At 40.8% G+C, this 22625-nt stretch overlaps 2 protein-coding genes across 3 annotated transcripts; one reads left to right on the top strand and one right to left on the bottom strand.

The window, feature by feature from the left end:
- Nucleotides 1-1297: 1297 nt before the first annotated feature.
- Nucleotides 1298-14914, bottom strand: GLA (galactosidase alpha). The gene is made up of 7 exons (XM_061136862.1): nt 14582-14914; nt 8815-8989; nt 7587-7764; nt 6940-7031; nt 5109-5270; nt 4696-4893; nt 1298-4331 (listed from the first exon to the last, which is right to left on the bottom strand). Exons 1-7 carry the CDS (start codon nt 14788-14790, stop codon nt 4026-4028), a joined length of 1320 nt encoding a protein of 439 aa, XP_060992845.1. The 5' UTR covers nt 14791-14914; the 3' UTR covers nt 1298-4025.
- Nucleotides 14915-15087: 173 nt separating this feature from the next.
- Nucleotides 15088-20958, top strand: HNRNPH2 (heterogeneous nuclear ribonucleoprotein H2). 2 transcript variants are annotated; one of them, XM_061136861.1, is made up of 2 exons: nt 15088-15220; nt 18692-20958. In XM_061136861.1, exon 2 carries the CDS (start codon nt 18745-18747, stop codon nt 20092-20094), a length of 1350 nt encoding a protein of 449 aa, XP_060992844.1. In that variant the 5' UTR covers nt 15088-15220; nt 18692-18744; the 3' UTR covers nt 20095-20958. The 2 variants fall into 2 exon arrangements, with proteins under 2 accessions (XP_060992844.1, XP_060992843.1); XM_061136860.1 differs by having other exon boundaries at nt 15092-15232.
- The last annotated feature ends 1667 nt before the right edge of the window (nt 20959-22625 follow it).

The following is a 22625-nucleotide window of genomic DNA, read 5'->3' on the forward strand; positions in this document are numbered from 1 at the left end:
TTGCCAAGGACAGGAGCCTGGTGGGGTACAGTCCACAGGGTTGCAAAGAGTAGTACACAACTGAAGCAAATGAGCACACATGCATGGGTTGCCTCTAAATCATCTATTTATGAAGGGTAATCCTTCTAGGGTAGGGTTTTTTTTTCCCTTCAATTAAGTAGGTTTCTTTTTATATTCCCTTTCAGTTCATTTCAGTCACTCAGCTGTGTCTGACTCTGCGACCCCATGGACTGCAGCATGCCAGGTTTCCCTGCCCTTCACTATTCCCAGAGTTTGCTCAAACTCATGTCCATTGAGTCGGTGATGCCATCCAACCATCTCATTCTCTGTCACCCCCTTCTCCTGCCTTCAGTCTTTCCCAGCATTAGGGTATTTTCCAATGAGTTGGCTTGCTCTTTGCATCAGGTGGCCAAAGTACTGGCCTTTAGGCTAAGAATTAGTGCCATCCAAGTAGGTAGTGGTGTAAGGGTTAAAAAGTGAAAGTTGCTCAGTTGTGTCCAACTCTTTGGGACTCCAAGGACTATACAGTCCATGGAATTCTCCAGGCCAGAATACTGGAGTGGATAGCTGTTCCCTTCTCCAGGGGATCTTCCCAGCCCAGGGATCGAACCCAGGTCTCCTGCACTGCAGGTCGATTCTTTACCAGCTGAGCCACAAGGGAAGTCCAAGAATACTGGAGTGGATAGCCTATCCCTTCTCCAGGGGATCTTCTGACTCAGGAATTGAACTGGGGTCTCCCCGCATTGTGGGTGGATTCTTTACCAGTTGAGCCATCAGCCTTGTTTTAAAATCCTGGCTGTAGTTTACAGCGACTAAGTACCTGCATCAGGGTTGTTGTAAGGTCAGTACACCTTGTGCATCTAGAATAGTGCCTGGTCTGTAGTTCCCATACAGGCAACAGATAAAAAGGTAGTCACCAGCTTTTTGGTTTTCCAGTGCATATAAAACTTAACATTTATACTGTAATCTATTAAATACTAGCAATAGCATTATATCTAAAACAATGGATGCATTAAAAATACTTTATTGCTAACTATCATCTAAGTCTTCAGTGAGTCAATATTTTTTGCCGTAGTAAATCACAATCACCATGACAAATACAATAATAACGAAAAAGGTTGAAATATTGCGGGAATTACCAAAATGTGACACAGACATGAAGTGAGTAAATGCTGTTGGAGAAACAGGGTCAATAGACTTGTGACAGACGCAGGGTTGCCACAAACCTTCAATTTGTGAAAAAAAACAAAAAACCTCAAACCCCTACAGTATTTGTTAAATGCAACAAAATGAGGTATGTCTGTAAATTATTATTTTACTTATTAATATTACTAAGCTATTCTTTCTCAGCTATTCATATCTGGTTCAAAGGCTTTTCCCCAAAATATTTTCAGATAGCTCAAGTGTGGAAAATCTTACTCAAGGAAATAAAAACAGCTGAAGATGGACAAAAGCAGGGTAGTCACTTGTAAAGGAAGCTTTTTAATGCAGTCTAGCTTGCAATCTCAAAAATGACAGAATGATCTCTGTTCATTTCCAAGGCAAATCATTCAATATCACAGTAATCCAAGTCTATGCCCCAACCAATAATGCTGAAGAGGCTGAAGTTGAATGGTTCTACGAAGACCTACAAGACCTTCTAGAATTAACACCCCCAAAAGATGTCCTTTTCATCATATGGGACTGGAATGCAAAAGTAGGAAGTCAAGAGATACTTGGAGTAACAGGCAAATTTGGCCTTAGAGTACAGAATGAAGCAGGGCAAAGGCTAACAGAGTTTTGCCAAGAGTCATAACAAACACCCTCTTCCAACAACACAAGAGAAGACTCTACACATGAACATCACCAGATGGTCAATACAGAAATCAGATTGATTATATTCTTTGCAGCCGAAGATGGAGCAGCTCTATACAGTCAGCAAAAACAAGACCGGGAGCTGACTGGCTCAGATCATGAACACCTTATTGACAAATTTAGACTTAAGTTGAAGAAAGTAGGGAAAACCACTAGACCATTCAGGTATGACCTAAATCAAATTTTTTACAATTATACAGTGGAAGTGACAAATAGATTCAAGGGATTATACCTGATAGAGTGCCAGAACTATGGGTGGAGGTCTGTGACATTGTACAGGAGGCAGTGATCAAGACAATCGCCAAGAAAAAGAAATGCAAAAAGGCAAAATGGTTGTCTGAGGAGGCCTTACAAATATCTGAGAAAAGAAAAGAAGCTAAAGGCAAAGGAGAAAAGGAAAGATATACCCGTTTGAACGTAGAGTTCCAAAGAACAGCAAGGAGAGATAAGAAAGCCTTCCTCAGTGATCAATGCGAAGAAATAGAGGAAAACAATAGAATGGGAAAGACTAGAGCTCTCATCAAGAAAATTATAGATACCAAGGGAATATTTCATGCAAAGATGGGCTTAATAAAGGACAGAAATCATATGGACCTAACAGAAGCAGAAGATATTAAGAAGAGGTGACAAGAATACACAGAAGAACTGTACAAAAAAGATCTTTACGACCCAGATAATAATGATGGTGGGATCACTCACCTAGAGCCAGACATCCTGGAATGAGAAGTCAAGTGGGCCTTAGGAAGCATCACTATGAACAAAGCTAGTGGAGGTGATGGAATTCCAGTTGAGCTATTTCAAATCCTAAAAGATGATGCTGTGAAAGTGCTGCACTCAATATGCCAGCAAATTTGGAACACTCAGCAGTGGCCACAGGACTGGAAAAGGTCAGTTTTCATTCCAATCCCAAAGAAAGGCAATGCCAAAGAATGTTCGGACTACAGCACAGTTGCACTCATCTCACACACCAGCAAAATAATGCTCAAAATCCTCCAAGCCAGGCTTCAACAGTATGTGAACTGTGAACTTCCAGATGTTCAAGCTAGATTTAGAAAAGGCAGAGCGACCAGAGATCAAATTGCCAACATCCACTGGATCATTGGAAAAGCAAGAGAGTTCCAGAAAAACATCTACTTCTGTTTTATTGACTATACCAAAGCCTTTGACTATGTGGATCACAACAAACTGTGGAAAATTCTGAAAGAGATGGGAATACCAGACCACCTGATCTGCCTCCTGAGAAATCTGTATGCAGGTCAGGAAGCAACAGTTAGAACTGGACTTGGAACAACAGACTGGTTCCAAATCGGGAAAGGAGTATGTCAAGGCTGTATGTTGTCACCTTGCTTATTTAACTTATATGCAGAGTACATCATGTGAAATGCCGGGGTGGATGAAGCATAAACTGGAATCAAGATTGCTGGGAGAAATATCAATAACCTCAGATATGCAGATGACACCACCCTTATGGCAGAAAGCACAGAAAGCCTAAAAGAGCCTTTGGATGAAAGTGAAAGAGGAGAGTGAAAAAGTTGGCTTAAAGCTCAGCATTCAGAAAACTAAGATGGCATTTGGTCCCATCACCTCATGGCAAATAGATGGGGAAACAATGAAAACAGTGACAGACTTTATTTTGGGGGGCTCCAAAATCACTGCAGATGGTGACTGCAGCCATGAAATAAAAAGATGCTTGCTCCTTGGAAGAAAAGCTATGACCAACCTAGACAGCATATTAAAAAGCAGAGACATTACTTTGCCAACGAAGCCTAGTCAAAGCAATGGTTTTTCCGGTAGTCATGTACGGATGTGAGAGTTGGACTATAAAGAAAGCTGAGTGCCAAAGAATTGATGCTTTTGAACTGTGGTGTTGGAGAAGACTCCCAGAGTCCCTTGGACTGCAAGGAGATTCAACCAGTACATCCTAAAGGAAATCGGTCCTGAATATTCATTGGAAGGACTAATGCTGAATCTCCAATACTTTGGCCACCTGATGCAAAGAACTGACGCACTGGAAAAGACCCTGATGCTAGGAAAGATTGAAGGCGAGAGGAGAATGGGATGACAGAGGATGAGATGATTGAATGGCATTATCCACTCAATGGACATGAGTTTGAGTAAACTCATGGAGTTGGTGATGGACAGGGAAGCCTGGCATGCTGCAGTCCCTGGGGTCACAAAGAGTCAGACACAGCTGAGTAACTGAACTGAACTGAGCTTGTTCTTTCTAGCCTAAGCAAAACAGTGCCTGTGGGATTTATTTGAGTTTTTAAACTTGAAGTCCATTCATAAAACCCAAGCTTCCTCTTCTCAGGCAGGAGCTCTGTGATCAGGCAGTCAGGATTACAGGCCAGTCCTCGACCCAAGGAAGTAACAGAGATGGTGTAAGAACGAGGTCCACCAATCTCCTGCAGGTTTACTATAGCCACAGCCCATGCTAAGTTCAAGAGAGGGCGTTCCCACACCTCAAAGTTGTTCTCCTGAAAAGCAAGCCAGGAAAAGAGGTGTGATAGTTTGGTAACTAGCAATAAGCTGCCATATTATTTATGGTATTATGTCTTAGAATTATCGAGCACTTTTAGAGAAAAGTAGCACAAAGGAGCCTCATTATTGATTATGATATCAAGATTAAAAAATGCCTTCTTTAAAGATCAGTGCATATCCTCCATAAAGTAACAGATTTCAGTCCAAGACAAACTTGGTACTTGAGTATTAAACCATCTTAAAATACACACCCCAAATAAACATTTGGATGAATTGTAAATGAGAAGGCAGGAGAAGACGTTCCTGGCCAATTTCTATTTTCTCCCATAGAACATTACTTTTCTAATAATAGAACATTACCTTTCTAAGTCGGTACCCCTGCTTGCCTAAGCGGTCCTGGTTGATGGCAATTACATCCTTATCCTGAAGAAGGGCTTTGGCTTCAGGGCTGATGTGTCGGAGATCATTGGACATGAGTAATGGAGCTGCCATGATAGCCCAGAGGGCCATCTGAGTTATTTGCTGATCCCGGCTGAGGCCAAAGTTGCCAATCACCAACTGGGACAAATAATGAAGTAAGAATTCAAGGGAGATAAAACATTCTTAAAGTTACCTAGACATAGAGACAAGTCACCTTCCAGGGCATCCTGCTCTGATTACTCTCACATAAAGCCTCCTCCCAGGAACTTCTCCCTTCTGATTTGTCCTGGGTGTCAAGTAGGAAGGAAACAGGTCCACTTCAGGAGCTTGAACCAGAGGGCTCAGGTTCTTACCATATCTGGGTCATTCCAACCTCCTGGTCCTGCAACAGGAACAATTATCTTCTGGTTAGAAGATGTCCAGTCCAAGGTATTCCTTATACTTTGCCAAGAATCATAAATGTCAGCAAAATTTCTCCAGTGATTGCAGTACTCTCGGATTTCTGTGTAATTGGGCTGTGAAAACAGAGAGAACTCTTCTGTTTACTTTCTACTAACATTCTTGTGATAGGAAAACAATCATGTTTTATTGTCTCATGCATCTAACCCGGGCTGGTGATGTTTCACCCTTGATAGTATACTTGTTTCAATGCTATTCTCTCAGTGCTCAGGGCTGATGCACTGGGAAGACCCAGAGGGATGGGATGGAGAGGGAGACGGGAGGGGGAATCGGGATGGGGAACACATGTAAATCCGTGGCTGATTCATGTCAATGTATGGCAAAAACCATTACAATATTGTAAAGTAATTAGCCGCCAACTAATAAAAATAAATGGGAAAAAAAACCAGAAAATAAATGGGAAAAAAAATAAAAAGGCACTTGTAGCCTCCTTAGTTTACAGATTAAAGGTCTCTATGAGGAGAGCTAAATCCTTATCATTAATATAATGGAATTTCATTGTAAGATGTTTGCTTCAGAAGTAGGCTATATAACTTAAAATGGTTCTAACACTGTTTTTGCTGGAAATTTAGCAAACAGTAACTAGGTGCAGCAGTCCCCCTTTATGTGTGGGAGATGCATTCTAAGACTCCAAGTAGATGCCTGAAACCACAGACAGTATATTATATGTAGTACTTTTTTTTCCTATACAGGTACCAATGGGTGGGTAGTGTACACAGCATGCATATGCTGGACAAAAAGGATGATTCATGTCCCAGGCAGGATAGAGTGAGATGGAATAAGATTTTATCATGATACTCAGAACATGTGCAATTTAAAACTTAGAGTTGTTTATTTCTGGAATTTTCCATTTAATACTTTGGTAACTGAAGCCATGGAAAGCAAAACTGTGGGATGGGGGGACTACTGTCTTGGGATTATGGAGGATTTTAATTTTTTCTATACTTCACGGTCAAACTTTTCCAAAATGTACATGTATTACTTTTATAATCAGAAGCAAATACAGTGATTTCCTAGTATGATACTATAAATCAACTATACTTCAATAAAAAAATAACTAAAATGATCTAAATAAGTAAAAGTTCCAAATCACATAGGACTCAGTCAGCAGATGATAAGGCAATTTGAATCCCAGGCATATAATTTGTTATGTTTAATTAGAAATAAAAGTTTGTAGATAGGCAGGTAGGCTATCTGAGGTTTAAGATGTTTAGAAAGAGGTTAGAGAATTTTGCAGAGATCAGAAGAAGATAGCAGGGATTCATTCTATAAGTAATTATTCAACACTTACCATAAGGTAGGGATACACTGATAAAGTCAGAAAAGGTCCCGGCCCTCCTGGAGCTTACATTTTAATGGAGGAGACAGACAATAGGTAAATAGGTAAATAGTGCTAATCTCATAGAAGGAAATTGAATAGGTTAACATGATAATGAAGTGAGCTGATTCAGGATATATTTTGTAGGCAGTACTAAAAGGATTGCTGCAGATAGGTTGTGAACTGTGAGACAAAAAGAATCAAAGATGACTGGCTTCCCAGTTTATGGTAGCTTAGTCTCCAATTACAGCAGTGGGGATGGTGAGAAGTGGATAGATCCTGGGAGAAATGGCAGGATGAGACTGTTAAGTAAGGCTGGACTTTGACAGGGACCTTCGTCTCCTTTGCTCTTGAGTTCTGAAAATCTATCAGCAAGGCTCTGTTGGATTCTGGGCTCACTAGCTCACCTTAAAAATGGGCCACATATAAAGGGGCCACTCACAGGAGTACACAATGCTTCTGCCAGTCCTGTTCAGGGCCAAGGACATTTGCTTATAACCTGTATGAGAAAACAATGTGTAAAATAAAGGAAAGAATTTCCAGCTGGGGCTGTATATTTTTAAAAGAAGCTGCCTGGAAGGGCCACATTTCTATTTTAAACCAGCAGCACAGAGAGGTGACTCTGTGGTTACACTGTGTGTAGTGCCACCCAGACTGCTGGGATTGTTCTGAGGCGAGAGTGCAGGATGGTGCCTATATTGAGGAAGGGCAGGAAGGAAGATGCTCTTCTCTCTTTGACTGTTTGACATCTGGGATTCTTTTCCCAGTGATGGACAGAGAGTTAACAATTATCTGCAGTCAACTCAGAGCTCTCTTACATGAAAAGTTCATGACATTAGCTGTGGTTAGGTACATGTGGCTTTTACATGCATGAATGAATAAATGCGTGGACAAACTGAAAGAAGAGGCAGGAGCTCTGGGACACAGAGAATCATCATTTCCAGTATCGTGACTGGATATTTCCAAAGCGAGGATTAGTTCTTTGGATGCTTAGCTACCTTGTCCTCAAAGTTCTGCCTTTTGCTCTTGGCTAAATCTTGTGGATGAAACATACCCTCTGCCAAATGTTGTATACTGTCACAGTAACAACCATCAAATTTTAGGAGATCTACTCCCCAGTCAGCGAAGGTCTGGGCATCAATGTCATAGTATCCAAAACTCCCAGGAAAGCCTGCGCAGGTTTTGTTTCCAACATCTGCATAAATCCCTAGCTTCAGTCCTTTGCTATGAACCTGAAATGAGAGAGAAGAGTCACCTCGCTAGAAGGGCAATCATGAAATAGAGAGAACCACTTCAGGCTAGAGGCAGAGACCAGTACACCTCACCAGGTAGGTACTGGGTGGGTGGGGGGCTTTCCCCTGCCCCCCAGCCCATAAAATTATCCAGATTAGTTTGTCAGGAGATAAAGAGCAAAGTCTCCAGTTCTGCTGAGTTCAAACTCTACATGTAACAATAGCATAGAACTGATGTGAAAGCTGTCAGCTGCTCTGATCTTCATTTGACAGGATCTTAAAAGTTACATTTTCAGGGCAATGATAGATTTATCTGGACAAAGACTCTTTCCTTGACTGAACCTTAGGCACCTCTGAACCCCCTTTCAAGTACGCATCTACCTTAGCTTTCCCTGTCTAGTTTTAGTAAGAATCCTGCAAAGTCACCCTCCCTCCTCCACCTTTTAATATCTGATCAAATTCCTTTTGCCCCACCCTTGATGTCTAAGTGCTTGGCTTGCTTCCCCGCCTCCTGATATCTCCTCTTAGTAATTGTTCATCCACTGACCCCCCACAATCTGGTTATTTAAAACCCCACTCATCTTTGGTGTATTTTGGATTTAACTTGGCTCTTTACCCTATTACAACAGTACTGAATTGTACTCAGTATCTGTCTTCACTGCCTTTAGCTAGTGTCTGGCTCCATTACTCCAGAATATAACAATCTCCAGAACATATTCCTTCTATCTTCTAAAGTTGTAGTCTATAGTACAATTGTGATAACTGCTCAAAATTTATATGGCAATATATGCATGCATGTCAAGAACCAAGTTCCTTTTTTTCTCCTAGAGAATTCAGTGATTTCAGCAAAAAGAGAACTTCTCCAAGATGGGCCTCAAGAACTATTGCAAAACACAGATCTGCTGATGGGATGAAAATTCTACCCAATAAGCCTTACAATTCATTGTTTGGATAGTAACAGCTATTTTACTTTCCAAGTGTTTTGAGCAAGATTATGTACAGATATGCTTATAGTCACCTGAATGAAAAAGAGAATTACCATACACTCACATAATTAGCTAGGCGGCGGATCCCACCAGGAAAGCGTTTAGGGTCTGCCTGAAGTCTGCCTTTTGAATCTCTTTCAGGAGCCATCCAACAGTCATCAATGCAGATATACTCATAACCTACATCCTTCCAGCCATCTGAGGCCATGATCTCAGCTATCTGCAGGAAGAGCTTCTCGCTGAAAGACAAATTCCAAGAATCATTACAATTCATTAGACAAATGCTTGGGTACTCTGATTTATTAGGCATCTCGAGGTTTTGCAATTTATTTTTCAACCCAGTAATAATTTGGTAGTAATTACAACTAATGAAGGTAAAATGGACTGGCCTTTTTCTTCTCACTCCTTCCCCTTCTACCCCTAATAACCCCAAACAATTAAAAGAGGAATGAGAAATACATAAAACTGAAAAGGCTATTAGAACTAAGAAGACAGTTCAGTAAAGTAAAACTACAAAGTAAACATAATCAGTAGCTTCTTTAGATATCAACAATAACCTATTCAGAGAAAAAGACACCATTCACAAGAGCAAACAAATAAGCAACAGACAAAACCTAAAATACCCAGAGGTAATTTTAAAATTAAGTGCAGGGCTCATTTGAATAAACAATGATGTTTACAAATAACTAAGAAGAGAAGCAAAAGGCAAAGGAGAAAAGGAAAGATATACCTATTTGAATGCAAAGTTCCAAAGAATAGCAAGGAGAGATAAGAAAGCCTTGCTCAGTGATTAGTGCAAAGAAATAGAGGAAAACAACAAAATGGGAAAGACTAGAGCTCTCATCAAGAAAATCAGATACCAAGGGAAAATTTCATGTAAAGAAAGATGGGCTCAATAAAGGACAGAAATGGTATGGACCTAACCGAAGTAGAAGATATTAAGAAGAGGTGACAAGAATACACAGAAGAACTGTACAAAAAAAGGTCTTTATGACCCAGATAATCATGATGGTGTGATCACTCACCTAGAGCCAGACATCCTGGAATGAGAAGTCAAGTGGGCCTTAGGAAGCATCACTATGAACAAAGCTAGTGGAGGTGATGGAATTCCAGTTGAGCTATTTCAAATCCTAAAAGATGATGCTGTGAAAGTGCTGCACTCAATATGCCAGCAAATTTGGAACACTCAGCAGTGGCCACAGGACTGGAAAAGGTCAGTTTTCATTCCAATCCCAAAGAAAGGCAATGCCAAAGAATGTTCAGACTACAGCACAGTTGCACTCATCTCACACACCAGCAAAATAATGCTCAAAATCCTCCAAGCCAGGCTTCAACAGTATGTGAACCGTGAACTTCCAGATGTTCAAGCTAGATTTAGAAAAGGCAGAGCGACCAGAGGTCAAATTGCCAACATCCACTGGATCATTGAAAAAGCAAGAGGGTTCCAGAAAGACATCTATTTCTGCCTTATTGACTATACCAAAGCCTTTGACTATGTGGATCACAACAAACTGTGGAAAATTCTGAAAGAGATGGGAATACCAGACCACCTGATCTGCCTCCTGAGAAATCTGTATGCAGGTCAGGAAGCAACAGTTAGAACTGGACTTGGAACAACAGACTGGTTCCAAATAGGAAAAGGAGTACGTCAAGGCTGTATGTTGTCACCCTACTTATTTAACTTAAATGCAGAAGTACATCATGTGAAATGCTGGGCTGGATGAAGCACAAGCAAAGAAAAACTAAAGAGCCTCTTGATGAAAGTGAAAGAGGAGAGTGAAAAAATTGGCTTAAAACTCAACATTCAGAAAACTTAAGACCATGGCATCTTATCCCATTACTTCATGGCAAATAGATGGGGAAACAATGGAAACAGTGACAGACTTTATTTTGGGGGGCTCCAAAATCACTGCAGCCATGAAATTAAAAGACACTTGCTCCTTGGAAGAAAAGCTATAACCAACCTAGACAGCATATTAAAAAGCAGAGACGTTACTTTACCAACAATGGTCCTCTAGTCAAAGCTATGTTTTCTCCAGTAGTCATGTATGGATGTGAGAGTTGGACTATAAAGAAAGCTGAGTGCCAAAGAATTGATGCTTTTGAACTGTGGTGTTGGAGAAGACTCCCAGAGTCCCCTGGACTGCAAGGAGATTCAACCAGTACATCCTAAAGGAAATCAGTCCTGAATATTCATTGGAAGGACTAATGCTGAAGCTGAAGCTCCAATATTCTGGCCACCAGATGCGAAGAACAGACTCATTTGAAAAGACACTGATGAAAAACAAAAAAAGACCCTGATGCTGGGAAAGATTGAAGGCGGGAGGAGAAGGGGACGACAGAGGATGAGATGTTTGGATGGCATCACCAACTCAATGGGCATGAGTTTGAGTAAACTTCGGGAGCTGGTGATGGACAGGGGGGCCTGGCATGCTGCAGTCCATGGGGTCACAAAGAGTCAGACATGACTGAGTGACTGAACTGACTGACTGACTGATGATGTTCTAATTTATGAGAATAAATGGAGAGACATTATTTTGTTCTTGAATAAGAAAACTCAATATTAAAAAAAAAGCAAACTCTCCCTGTACACTTCTAGACATTTAATAAAACCTTTAATCCCCAAATGACTTTTTAAGGAAGTTTGCAGCATGACTCAAAAACTTCACCTCAAAAGTTATATACATGAATAGTCTGCAAAAGATAAATGAAGCTGGTGCTGTATTATTAGCATTAGAATACACAGATAAATAGAATCAAAGAGGAAGTTCAGAAAAGAGATCCTTCAAGCCATTTGATATCATGAAATTTGGTACATATTAAATAATATTGCTTATAGGAGAACAAAGTTCAACTGGATTAAAGATTTAAATACTTAAAAACCCATAAAAATACTAGTAAAAATATAAATTTTATATTCTATTTTATATTCAGATAGGAAAGAACTTTCTTTGCATGATGCCAGAGCCAGAAATCATAAAGGAAAAACCTGGTGTTTGATACATAAATATCAAAACCAACATATAGCAAGAACCACTGTTTTGGGAATTCCTTAGTGGTCCAGTCATTAGGATTCTGAGCTTTCACTGCCAAGGGCCTAGGTTGGATCTCTGGTTGGGAAACTAAGATACTAAGATCCCACAAGCTGTGCGAAATGGTCCAAAAAAAAAAAAAAAAATGAACCACTGAGTTTACAACTTATGGTAGACCGAAAGCAAACAAAAACCAAAAAGTAAACAAAATAACCCCAAACACTCCAATTGAAAAATTCGGAACAAGCAAGCAGTGCAGAAAAGAAATCATGCAAACAAACAGCCAATTTAACTTATAAAAAGATGTTCAACTTTCAGTAATCAAATAAATGAAAATAAAAACACCTACCAGTTTGGCAAATTTCAGAAGAATAACAAAAATGCAATGTTGGCCAGACTGTGGGGGAAAACAGGAACTCATACACTATTGTTGAAAGTGAAAGCGTGAGCTGCTCAGTCCTGTCTGCCTCTTTGTAGCCCACCAGGTTGCTCTGTCCATGGCATTCTCCAGGCAAGAATACTGGAGTGGGTAGTCATTCCCTTCTCCAGGGGATCTTCCTGACCCAGGGATTGAAACCCAGGTCTTCTGCATTGCAGGCAGATTGTTTACCTTGTGAGTCACCACAGAAGCCCACATGGTTGTTGGGAAGGTGCATTTGTAAAACTTTTGGGAGGACAGTTTGATATGAAACAAAATGAGCATACCCTTGGACCCAGGATTTAGACTTCTAAGGAAAAAAATCAGATGATATACAAGGGTGGTTATTAGCAAGCTTTGTTCACAATAATGAAAAATTGAAGAGTGTGAATAGTTATGAACAGGAGATTGTTTAAATAAAGTATGGCATATACATAAAATCTGCACTTATGAAACTCTCATTCTGTGCCAGGCACTCATTCTTCAATTTACAAAGGGATCATCAGTTTGCCCAAGATCACCTGGCAAAGTAATAATAAGCTAGAATTTGAACCCAGGCAGGCAGACTTCAGAGTCTTGTTAACTGCTCGTGACATAAACGTGATCTCATTTTTATTGAAAATCACTTTAAAAAGAAATTCGTGTTTTTATTTACATAGCAAAAAATGGAAAGGTTGCATATTAACACTTTAACCATGATTATTTCTGGATGGTGAAATGAGGGGAATCTTTATTTTCTTTATACTCTTCTTTACTATCCACATTTTTTGCCATAATCATGCATTAATTTCATAATCAGATACAAAAATAAGACAACCACCACTTAGGAAAAAAAGGAAAAGACAGAAAGAAATATGGGATGGCCATAATTTACTCCAAAGTCATGATGGATTTAGTCTGAAACTTAGAAAGCCAATTAACTCTGTCATGTTTGACCAATATTTGTAAAGACATTCAAAGGAATAACTTATGGCCACTGGGATGTACCATGACCGCTGCTTATAGAGGGGCCTCTGCACTAAGGCTGTCTTTATTATGTTTTTAAACAATATCTATCAGTGATTCTTAAACTTTTCTAGATAGAGGTCTATTTGAGAATCTGAACAAAGCTCAAGATCCTCTCTCCAGAAAAGCACATATACTCACATTTGCAGATTTGCATTAATTCCCCCATAGATTCCAGGCTAAGAACATTCCTTGCCTGTGCCCTCACTCAGTCGTGTCCGACTCTTTGTGACCCTATGGACTGTAGCCCGACAAGCTCCTCTGTCCATGCGATTCTCCAGGCAAAAATACTGGAGTGGGTTGCCCTTTCCTCCTCCAGGGGATCTTCCTGACCCAGGGATTGAACCCGTGTCTCTTTCATCTCTTGCACTGGCAGGCAGGGTCTTTATCACTAGCGCCACCTAGGAAATCGTGGTAAAGAATCCGCCTGCCAATTAGGAGATGAAACAGACGCAGGTTCCATCCCTGGGTCAGGAAGATCCCCTGGAGGAGGAAACGGCACCCCACTCCAGTATTCTTGCCTGGAAAATTCCATGGGCAGAGGAGCCTGGCAGGCTGCAGTCCATGGGGTCGCAAAGGGTCAGACACGTGGACTGCGCATGAGCATGGGGTAAGAACATTCCTTCCATATGCCTAATTGAGGGGGTCTGGTATTGCACTGTGCTTTGTCCTTCAAATGGGTTATCTAGTTGAAAGTCAACCTGTGTGAGATAAGAACTGTTTTGCAGATCACCAGAGTTGGTTCCCTGAGGTAAGAGTTGCTTTCCCAATCTGCAGACAAAGGATGTGTGAGTCTGATAGGATCAATACTTGTCTTATCAACTAACGATCCTCCGCATAACGTTCCAACTAGGCGCCATACCCAAGGGCTATGGGGTGGGGAGATCTAGGAGACACTATGGTCTCTCTAAATTCCCTCAAACTAGAGCCAAGGAACCCGTGACCCCAAAAGAAGAAATGACACGCGTCTTAGTCCCGTCTCTCCTATCCGCCACAGCTGTTCTCAGTGCTAGTACCCGGCAGAGACGGAGCAGTAGCTCTCAATAAGGGTCTGAACGAACTGGATGGTAAATGGAGAAAGACCTTAGGTGAGTGAACAGGCAGAAAGAGGTGGAGAAGCAGAGGTCGCTGGCCAGACTCCCACCCCAAGGGGTCACATGGAGAAAATCTAGAGCTAGTCCCCATCCAGGGGTCACAGAGAAAATTCAGGGCTAGTCCCCATCCAGGGCAGTTTGCTGGGGATAAAAAAGCAGCAGCGATAAGGGAGCTCTCTCTTCAGCTGAAAATTTTCTCGCTGAGACCCTCCATCCTTCCAAACACATCCAGACAAATATATGGAAAGGCGAAGGGAAGAAGGTACCCCAAATCTCTGATACCTGATACAGGAATCTGGCTCTTCTTGGCAGTTCACGTTGCACATGAAGCGCTCCCAGTGCAGCCAGCCCATGGTAGGGGTCATCGCCAAGCCGTTGTCCAGGCCGCAAGCCCCAGGTATCCCGCAGGGAACCAGGACCTGGAAGCAAAAGACCAGCACGCAGCCCAGCCACAGGACTCTGCTCAACGGTTTCATCATCGCTGTCATCATACAGCACAGATTTCCAAGAGTCACCTGGGGTTTTAAATTTAACCTTCGGGGGTAAAAAGCCAGAGACGGTCCGCGGAACCCGCTTTGGTCCCCATCACCAATCACCGGTGAGTTATTAAGCCGTGACGTGACTGTTTCTCCAGCAACTGGGATGGTATCCCCAGAGGCCGACCAATGACCAGTCACAGACGACGCGCCGCCACCAACCACTCTCCCTCTTTCTGAATATCGACCCGCCCTATTTTTATACCAGAAGGAAGTGCGGTACTTTAATGATCCGGGGTTAGAGCCTAGCGGTGCTCACGTGACCGAGATCTCACATGACGTAGACCCTCACGTGACCAATCGCTTACGTGAGCAGAAGTAGTTCTGGTCGTCGTCTACCGTCTCGCTATAAGCCGTTTGAGGGAAGAAAGAGGAAAATTATCCGGTATCGTTAGAGGTTGGTGTGTGGGTGGAAACCGGGGACCCGGGGGTGGTGATGATGCAGACCAAAGCGGGGTCCGCGGGCCGCCTCCGCCTTTTTCGTTCCCTGCTTTCCCCTCCCCCGCTCCCCCTTCCCCCATCTCAGTGCCGGGAAGCCGCCTTTGCTGCGCCTGGTGGGGAAATGGTGGACGCTCGTGACTGTCTGTGTTTTTGTATATCTGTCTGTCTGGGCGGGTCTCAAAGGACCCTTAAGAGAAACCGTAAGCTGAAAAACATTGGAAAACCACGTCCCCGGATTAGGAAAAACAGATTCAGTCCAGTGGTCTGAATGCTAGTCCACCCATTCAGGCACCCAGTCTCCAGTGCCTGATTGTCTGTAGGGAGAGGCACCAAGCGGATTTGATCTGTAGAGTCACATCTAGGCAAATACTGCGTGCCTGAGCGCGGCGCCCAATGAATGTTTTTACTGAATTAAATATTTAAATAACGTTTATTTTTCCGGCTTTTAACAAGCTACATGTTCAATTTTTGGATTTTGGAAAAATAACGGTATGCTATAAATTGAAAAAAAAATACACGTAATTCATCACTCGCAGATAACTACTCAGCATTTCGGTCTGTAAAACGTCTGTATATAACCCGCACATAAACGCACACATTCTTAACTCACAAATGGAATCCGGGTTCCTACTTCAGGCAACAGTGTCCTCGTGGCCTTCCCAGGAGACACAGTGATGAAGCAGAACCTCCGTGTCCCCACACGGGATGTTAAGGCCTAGAGGGCTGTAGAGACATTAAATGGAATGGGTTGTCCAAGAGTTAAGGCAAGCAAAAAACCAGTGTGTAAATCTGTCACTCAGACCTGAAAATGGTCTATAGGAAGACGTAGCACTGCACATGCATTGTTCAGGCACATCTTAGGGAGTTAGTGAATGTTGACTTGAATCTTTGGTGTAGTTTTAGGGACGTTAGTACACTTTGCACTTTCTTTCCAAGAGGTCCACTGTTCCCAGACCATGTCAGATAAACCATGCACATACAAAAATAGAAATTTTAATCAAATTTGCTATACCAAATATCACAAAAGTAAACATTTTAATTTGTTCTGTTTTTTTTTTTTTTTTGCTGAAAGAAAAGTTTCTCTCTATAGAAAATTAGGAATGCACAAAAGAACTGAAAAAAGTTGAAAAAACCATAAATTTACCACTCAGAGTAGCCTCTATTAACATGTGACAAATTCCCCATGCATGTACTTTCCTAACTTAAAAAAAAATTCCAATTACAATGATTTTTAAAAATTAAACTATTTAGAAGTATATAGGGTAAAAAGTGAAATTCCTCTACATTCTTGCTACCTTACAGTGCTCCTTTTCTCAAAAAACAACTTACATGCTTCCAGAACTTCTCTGCATTTACATACATATAGATGTGCCTGCTTATATTTTAAAATAAGTAGGTTCATACTATACATTATTCCTTCATTTAATTTAGTTTGGAAATCTTCCAGGGTCAGGGCAGATTTTAAGAAAAAACAGCTGCTGGCTTTCTGTCTTAAGGATAAAGTATCACTCAGCCATTCCCCTATTAATGGGTAATTGGGTTTCTAATTTTCTGCCGTCACTAGCAATGCAACAGTGAACATTTGTGAGCATTTCTGTTGACCAGGTTCCTGGAAGGAATTCTAGCATGGTCGAAGGATATATGAACATCTTTCTCACAGTTGTGGTTATAAAACAGTTATGATCTTGGGTCACTTAAGATTATAGCATAAGTAATTTCTTATGTTATTAGATTTCCAATTTTTAAAGTGGGTAATATTTCATCTTTCTTAGTAAAATATCTTTCAAAGAATATTTAGCTCCATAAACCTTTGTCTGAATTTCAGATCTTCTTAGGGCATATAACCAGAAGTGGATTTACTGTATCAAAAGGCATGACATATTTCCAAATTGCTTTCCAGAGATACTGCATCAACTTGCACTGCTCTGGGAGTGTATTAGTTTGGGAACCCTGAATATCAGTATCAACTTATCCTTCCTGTTTTACTTTCACTGTGGTGATGGATGAAAAACGGCAATTAATTGTAGTTTTAACTTGTATTTCTGATGATTGATGAGGTTTGAACATTTCCCAGACTCTTCTGTATCTTTCCATCTCTATTGCCCATACATTTAATCTGTTACCTAGTCTCCTAGAGTCCACTGCTTTGAATGCATAGATCATATCTTGCCTCTCTCCCCTTTTAAAAAGTATCTTGCCTCCCCCCCCTCCTTTTAAAAGTGCTGTTGTCTTAGATAAATACCTTAACATATCTCTAACAGAGCTCTAGCTGCTCTTGGTAGTGTCACCCCAACCCCCTCTGTTTGAGCGTCACACTGTTGCCATGGTAATCCTTCTGAAAGGTTCTGATTACTTGACTCTCCTCCCCTCACTTTCCTTCTTCTCCTCCCCCCCCCCTCACTTCTCTCCCCTTAGCTCCCTCCCCCTCTCTCTCCTCCCCTCAGTGCCCCAAGTAAAACCCTTAAAAGGCCTCTAGCCTTTGTCTGTCTGATAAGACCTCCTGGATGGATCTTTTCCTTGCCAGCCTTATCTCCTGCCTTGCCTCCTCCTATTTTATTCTCCATCATAATTTTTAGAATTTGTGGATCCCTGAGCCGGTTAGTCCTTTTCACTTAACTATTCTATGCTGATAGAATTGACCAGTCAATCCCTGCTTTTTAACACCCTTTCACCCTGTCCATAGTTATGTGATAGTAGAGAAATGTTTATTTGCCCATTTTGTCTTCAGTACAGTGCCTCTGTAGAACCATGAGTCCTTTCTGGGCTTATTGATCCTTATATGCCAGAACCTAGTACTGGATCTGGCAACTGAACAATGTAAAATGAAGATGTGAATTCTCTATAATGTCTTTTTTCCATTATCTCTTTGGCCTTAATATTTACTTGATTTTTTAAATTTGTATGAGTTTTTCAATATAATAAAGATAGTAATGTATTTGTTGTAGTTATCTTCTCATTTGTTGTTTTTTATGTTAAATCTTACTTTTGATGTAATGAAGTTTTCCATTTTTATATAATCAGATGTAGCTGTCTTTTATGTGGTGATGTCTCACTGATTTAGTTGCCATTCATTTTGTGTATCTTTTCATCTTTTGTATATCTTTCCTGACTTTGTGTTTATATATGATGAATGTGGAAAACCTAGAACATACAGAAGTGGCCAAAGAAACAAAGTTCCCATAATATTACCACCCAGAAATAGCCACCATTAATGGTATCCAGCACATAAAATAGGTATCAAATAAATAGTTGTTGAATGAATGAATGAGTTAGACATTTGGTGAAGTCTTTCTGTTATACAAATGTCTTAAGAAAAAGCTATCAGTGTAATTGAGTTTTCTATTAATAGTTTGCTTTTTCTCTCTAACCATATTATGAACATTTTTCCATGACAGTAGTCTTAATTTTTTTTCAGCTATACCGAAATTACATTGAACTGAACCTGCCAGCAAGAATTCAACAGCCACAATGATGCTGAGCACAGAAGGCAGGGAGGGGTTCGTGGTGAAGGTCAGGGGCCTGCCCTGGTCCTGCTCAGCTGATGAAGTGATGCGCTTCTTCTCCGATTGTAAAATCCAAAACGGCACATCAGGTATTCGTTTCATCTACACCAGAGAAGGCAGACCAAGTGGTGAAGCATTTGTCGAACTTGAGTCTGAAGATGAAGTGAAATTGGCTCTGAAGAAGGACAGAGAAACCATGGGACACAGATATGTTGAAGTATTCAAGTCCAACAGTGTTGAAATGGATTGGGTGTTGAAGCACACAGGTCCGAATAGTCCTGATACTGCCAATGATGGCTTCGTCCGGCTTAGAGGACTCCCATTTGGCTGTAGCAAGGAAGAGATTGTTCAGTTCTTTTCAGGGTTGGAAATTGTGCCAAATGGGATGACACTGCCGGTGGACTTTCAGGGGCGGAGCACAGGGGAGGCCTTTGTGCAATTTGCTTCGCAGGAGATAGCTGAAAAGGCCTTAAAGAAACACAAGGAAAGAATAGGGCACCGGTACATTGAAATCTTCAAGAGTAGCAGAGCTGAAGTCCGAACCCATTATGACCCCCCTCGAAAGCTCATGGCTATGCAGCGGCCAGGTCCCTATGATAGGCCAGGGGCTGGCAGAGGGTATAATAGCATTGGCAGAGGGGCTGGTTTTGAAAGGATGAGGAGGGGTGCCTATGGTGGAGGGTATGGAGGCTATGACGACTATGGTGGTTATAATGATGGATATGGCTTTGGATCTGATAGATTTGGAAGAGACCTCAATTACTGTTTTTCAGGAATGTCTGATCATAGATATGGAGATGGTGGGTCCAGTTTTCAGAGCACCACAGGGCACTGTGTACACATGAGGGGATTACCTTACAGAGCCACTGAGAATGATATTTACAATTTCTTCTCACCTCTTAATCCCATGAGAGTACACATTGAAATCGGACCTGATGGCAGAGTTACTGGTGAGGCAGATGTTGAATTTGCTACTCATGAAGATGCTGTGGCAGCTATGGCAAAAGACAAAGCTAACATGCAACACAGATACGTGGAGCTCTTCTTGAATTCTACCGCAGGCACAAGTGGGGGAGCCTATGATCACAGCTACGTAGAACTCTTTTTGAATTCTACAGCCGGGGCAAGTGGTGGAGCTTATGGTAGCCAAATGATGGGAGGCATGGGCATATCCAACCAGTCTAGTTATGGAGGTCCTGCCAGTCAGCAGCTGAGTGGTGGTTACGGAGGTGGATATGGTGGTCAGAGTAGTATGAGTGGATATGACCAAGTTCTGCAGGAAAACTCCAGTGACTATCAATCAAACCTCGCTTAGGCAGAGGAGGAGTACCAAACAACAACAGAAATAACAGCTGTGCATCTATGGGCGTTAACTAGAACAGGAATGGTGTCAGGCATATCCAGTATGATTGGTACATGGGAATTATCATTGATTCTGATCACTCTTGGTCAGCTAGCTTCCTTTTCTTTTTCCTTTCATTCCTTTGTTTCTCCTTCCCTCTCTCCTACCCTCCCTCCCTCTTTCTTTCTTTGTTTCTTTTTCTCTCTTTTTTTTAAGAAACAAAAATTAAGTTTAACAGTTTTGCATTACAGGCTTGTAATTCATGCTTACTGTAAAGTGGAAATCAGGATTGTTTTAAAACTTCAAGCTCAATAATTTTGAACACTGAAACATTCACCTAGGATGTAATAACAAAGTTCAGTATTGACCATAACTGTTAAAACAACTTTCAGCTTTCTTCAAGTTAGTTATGTTGTAGGAGTGTACTTAAGCAGTAAGCGTATTTAGGTTAAAGCAATTTCACTTATGTTAAATGTTGCTCTTATACCATGATACATTGAAAACTTTGGATGCATGTTGAGAAACATGCTTTTCTGTAAAACTCAAATATAGGAGCTGTGTCTACGATTTCAAGTGAAAACATTTGGCATGTTTGTTAATTCTAGCTTTTTGGTTTAATATCCTGTAAGGCACGTGAGTGTACACTTTCACTTTTTTTTTTAAAAAGCTCTGGGACAATTTTGAGATGTAATACCAATACTTAGGAGTTTGGTCATGTCGTTTGTATGAAATTCTGAGGCTTTGATTTAAATCTTTTCCTTGTATTGTGATTTCCATTAGATGTATTGTACTAAGTGAAACTTGTTAAATAAATCTTCCTTTTAAAAACTGGAAAAATCTTATACAGCTTCATTTTTATTATGTTTTATCTTACAAGCCATTTCTTTTATACAGTCCTCTGCTGGTGAAATTTAAATTGGTTTTAATTTTTAATTATTATAAATATACCTTCAAATCTTTATACATACATCATTGCACATATCATTACTTATTTCTAAGATAAATTCCTAGAAGTGGAATTACTTAGTCAAAGGCCCACACATTTTTGAGACGTCTGATTTATATTGCCAGAAAGATTATGGTACTTTGTGTTTCCACTAGGAGTGTATTTTTAAAAATTTAGCATCCTCATATGAATGAATCCTCATAGGATCCGCATAGCATCCTCAGTGAAGCACATTTTTCTCCTTGATCTTGGCCAGTTTGTTAGTTGAAAGTTGTATCTCATTATTATTTTACTTTGTCTTCCTTAGACTAATATTGAGATGGAGCATCTTTGTGTTTGTTTCTATGTTTATCCTCATCACATCCACAGGACTGTTGAGCTACTCTGGAGACATTGTACTTTTTCAAGGCAGCATGCTCCAAAATCCAAAGAAGTAAAGGCCAGTAAATAATCCTCTTCCTTTCATTTAACTGTCAGTTTAGAAGATCTGAGACACCTTTATATGTTTAAAAGAAGAAGTAGACCTATGTTACAGAAACAATTTGGTGTCCTCCATGAATTCATTAATAGTCTTTAAACACTCTTTAGGGTATTTTTTTTTTTAATTGGAGGATAATTGCTTTACAAGTTGTGTTGATTTCTGCTGTACAATGAAATGAATCAGCTCTTTAAGGTTTTTAAGGGGGCATTTAAAGCTTGTTTTAAATCAGTGGTTCTCAAACTTTAGTATGCGCCAGAATCATCTTATGGGGCTTGTTAAAAACTTTGGTTACTGGGGCCCACTCTTAAGAGTTTCTGAAATTCAGTAGTTCGGGGGTGGTGCTCGAGAATCTGCTGATGTGGCTGGTCTCAAGACTGTGTTTTGTGCTTCATCATAGTTCTCTAATGGCTACAGGCCTCTAAACCCTAAAATGCAACTCTTAAGAAGCTGCTTGCTCCCTGATTCTTGATTGCCTCCCCCACTATCCCGTATCAATAGCTTAAGCTTTCTATGAAAGTACAAATTGCATATGGCTGTTTATAATACTTTGCATCTCCGTGAGGACTTTGAAAACCTGTGACATCTGAGGTTACCTTACATTTCCATCCATATCATAGTGGCCATTAACAATTACACTTCTCAATGGCCTTCAGGCCTGGATGCCCTCAGGCCAATACCAGTTGCACCTGAACTTTGATAGATGATTTTGTAGATTTCCTGCCTAGCCTGGAAATCCTTGGTCTGTTTAGAGCTTGAGGCCCAGAGAAATGCTCTAAAGTCGGAAGCAACTACCAAATTGGTATTACCTGATTCCATTTTATTCAAGGACACTTTTTATTGAAATGCTGAGGATACAGTGGGCAGTGATTTGAAATTCTTCAATGACTTCTAATTTCTGTCACAGTTGCCAAGAAGGCAAGGTACCATTTCAACTCATGTCATACCGAGCCAGTTATTTACTTTGCCCTCCTAAGGCTTTCAGGAGGCTTTTTTCAGAGGGTTCACAAGTAGGAGTTTTTGCTTTCCAGGCTGCTCAGTTAATTTTCCAGAACATTCTCTTAGTATAAGCGAAGATTC

The sequence above is a fragment of the Dama dama genome, chromosome X (genome assembly GCF_033118175.1).
Source record: "Dama dama isolate Ldn47 chromosome X, ASM3311817v1, whole genome shotgun sequence".
NCBI classification, from domain to species: domain Eukaryota; kingdom Metazoa; phylum Chordata; class Mammalia; order Artiodactyla; family Cervidae; genus Dama; species Dama dama.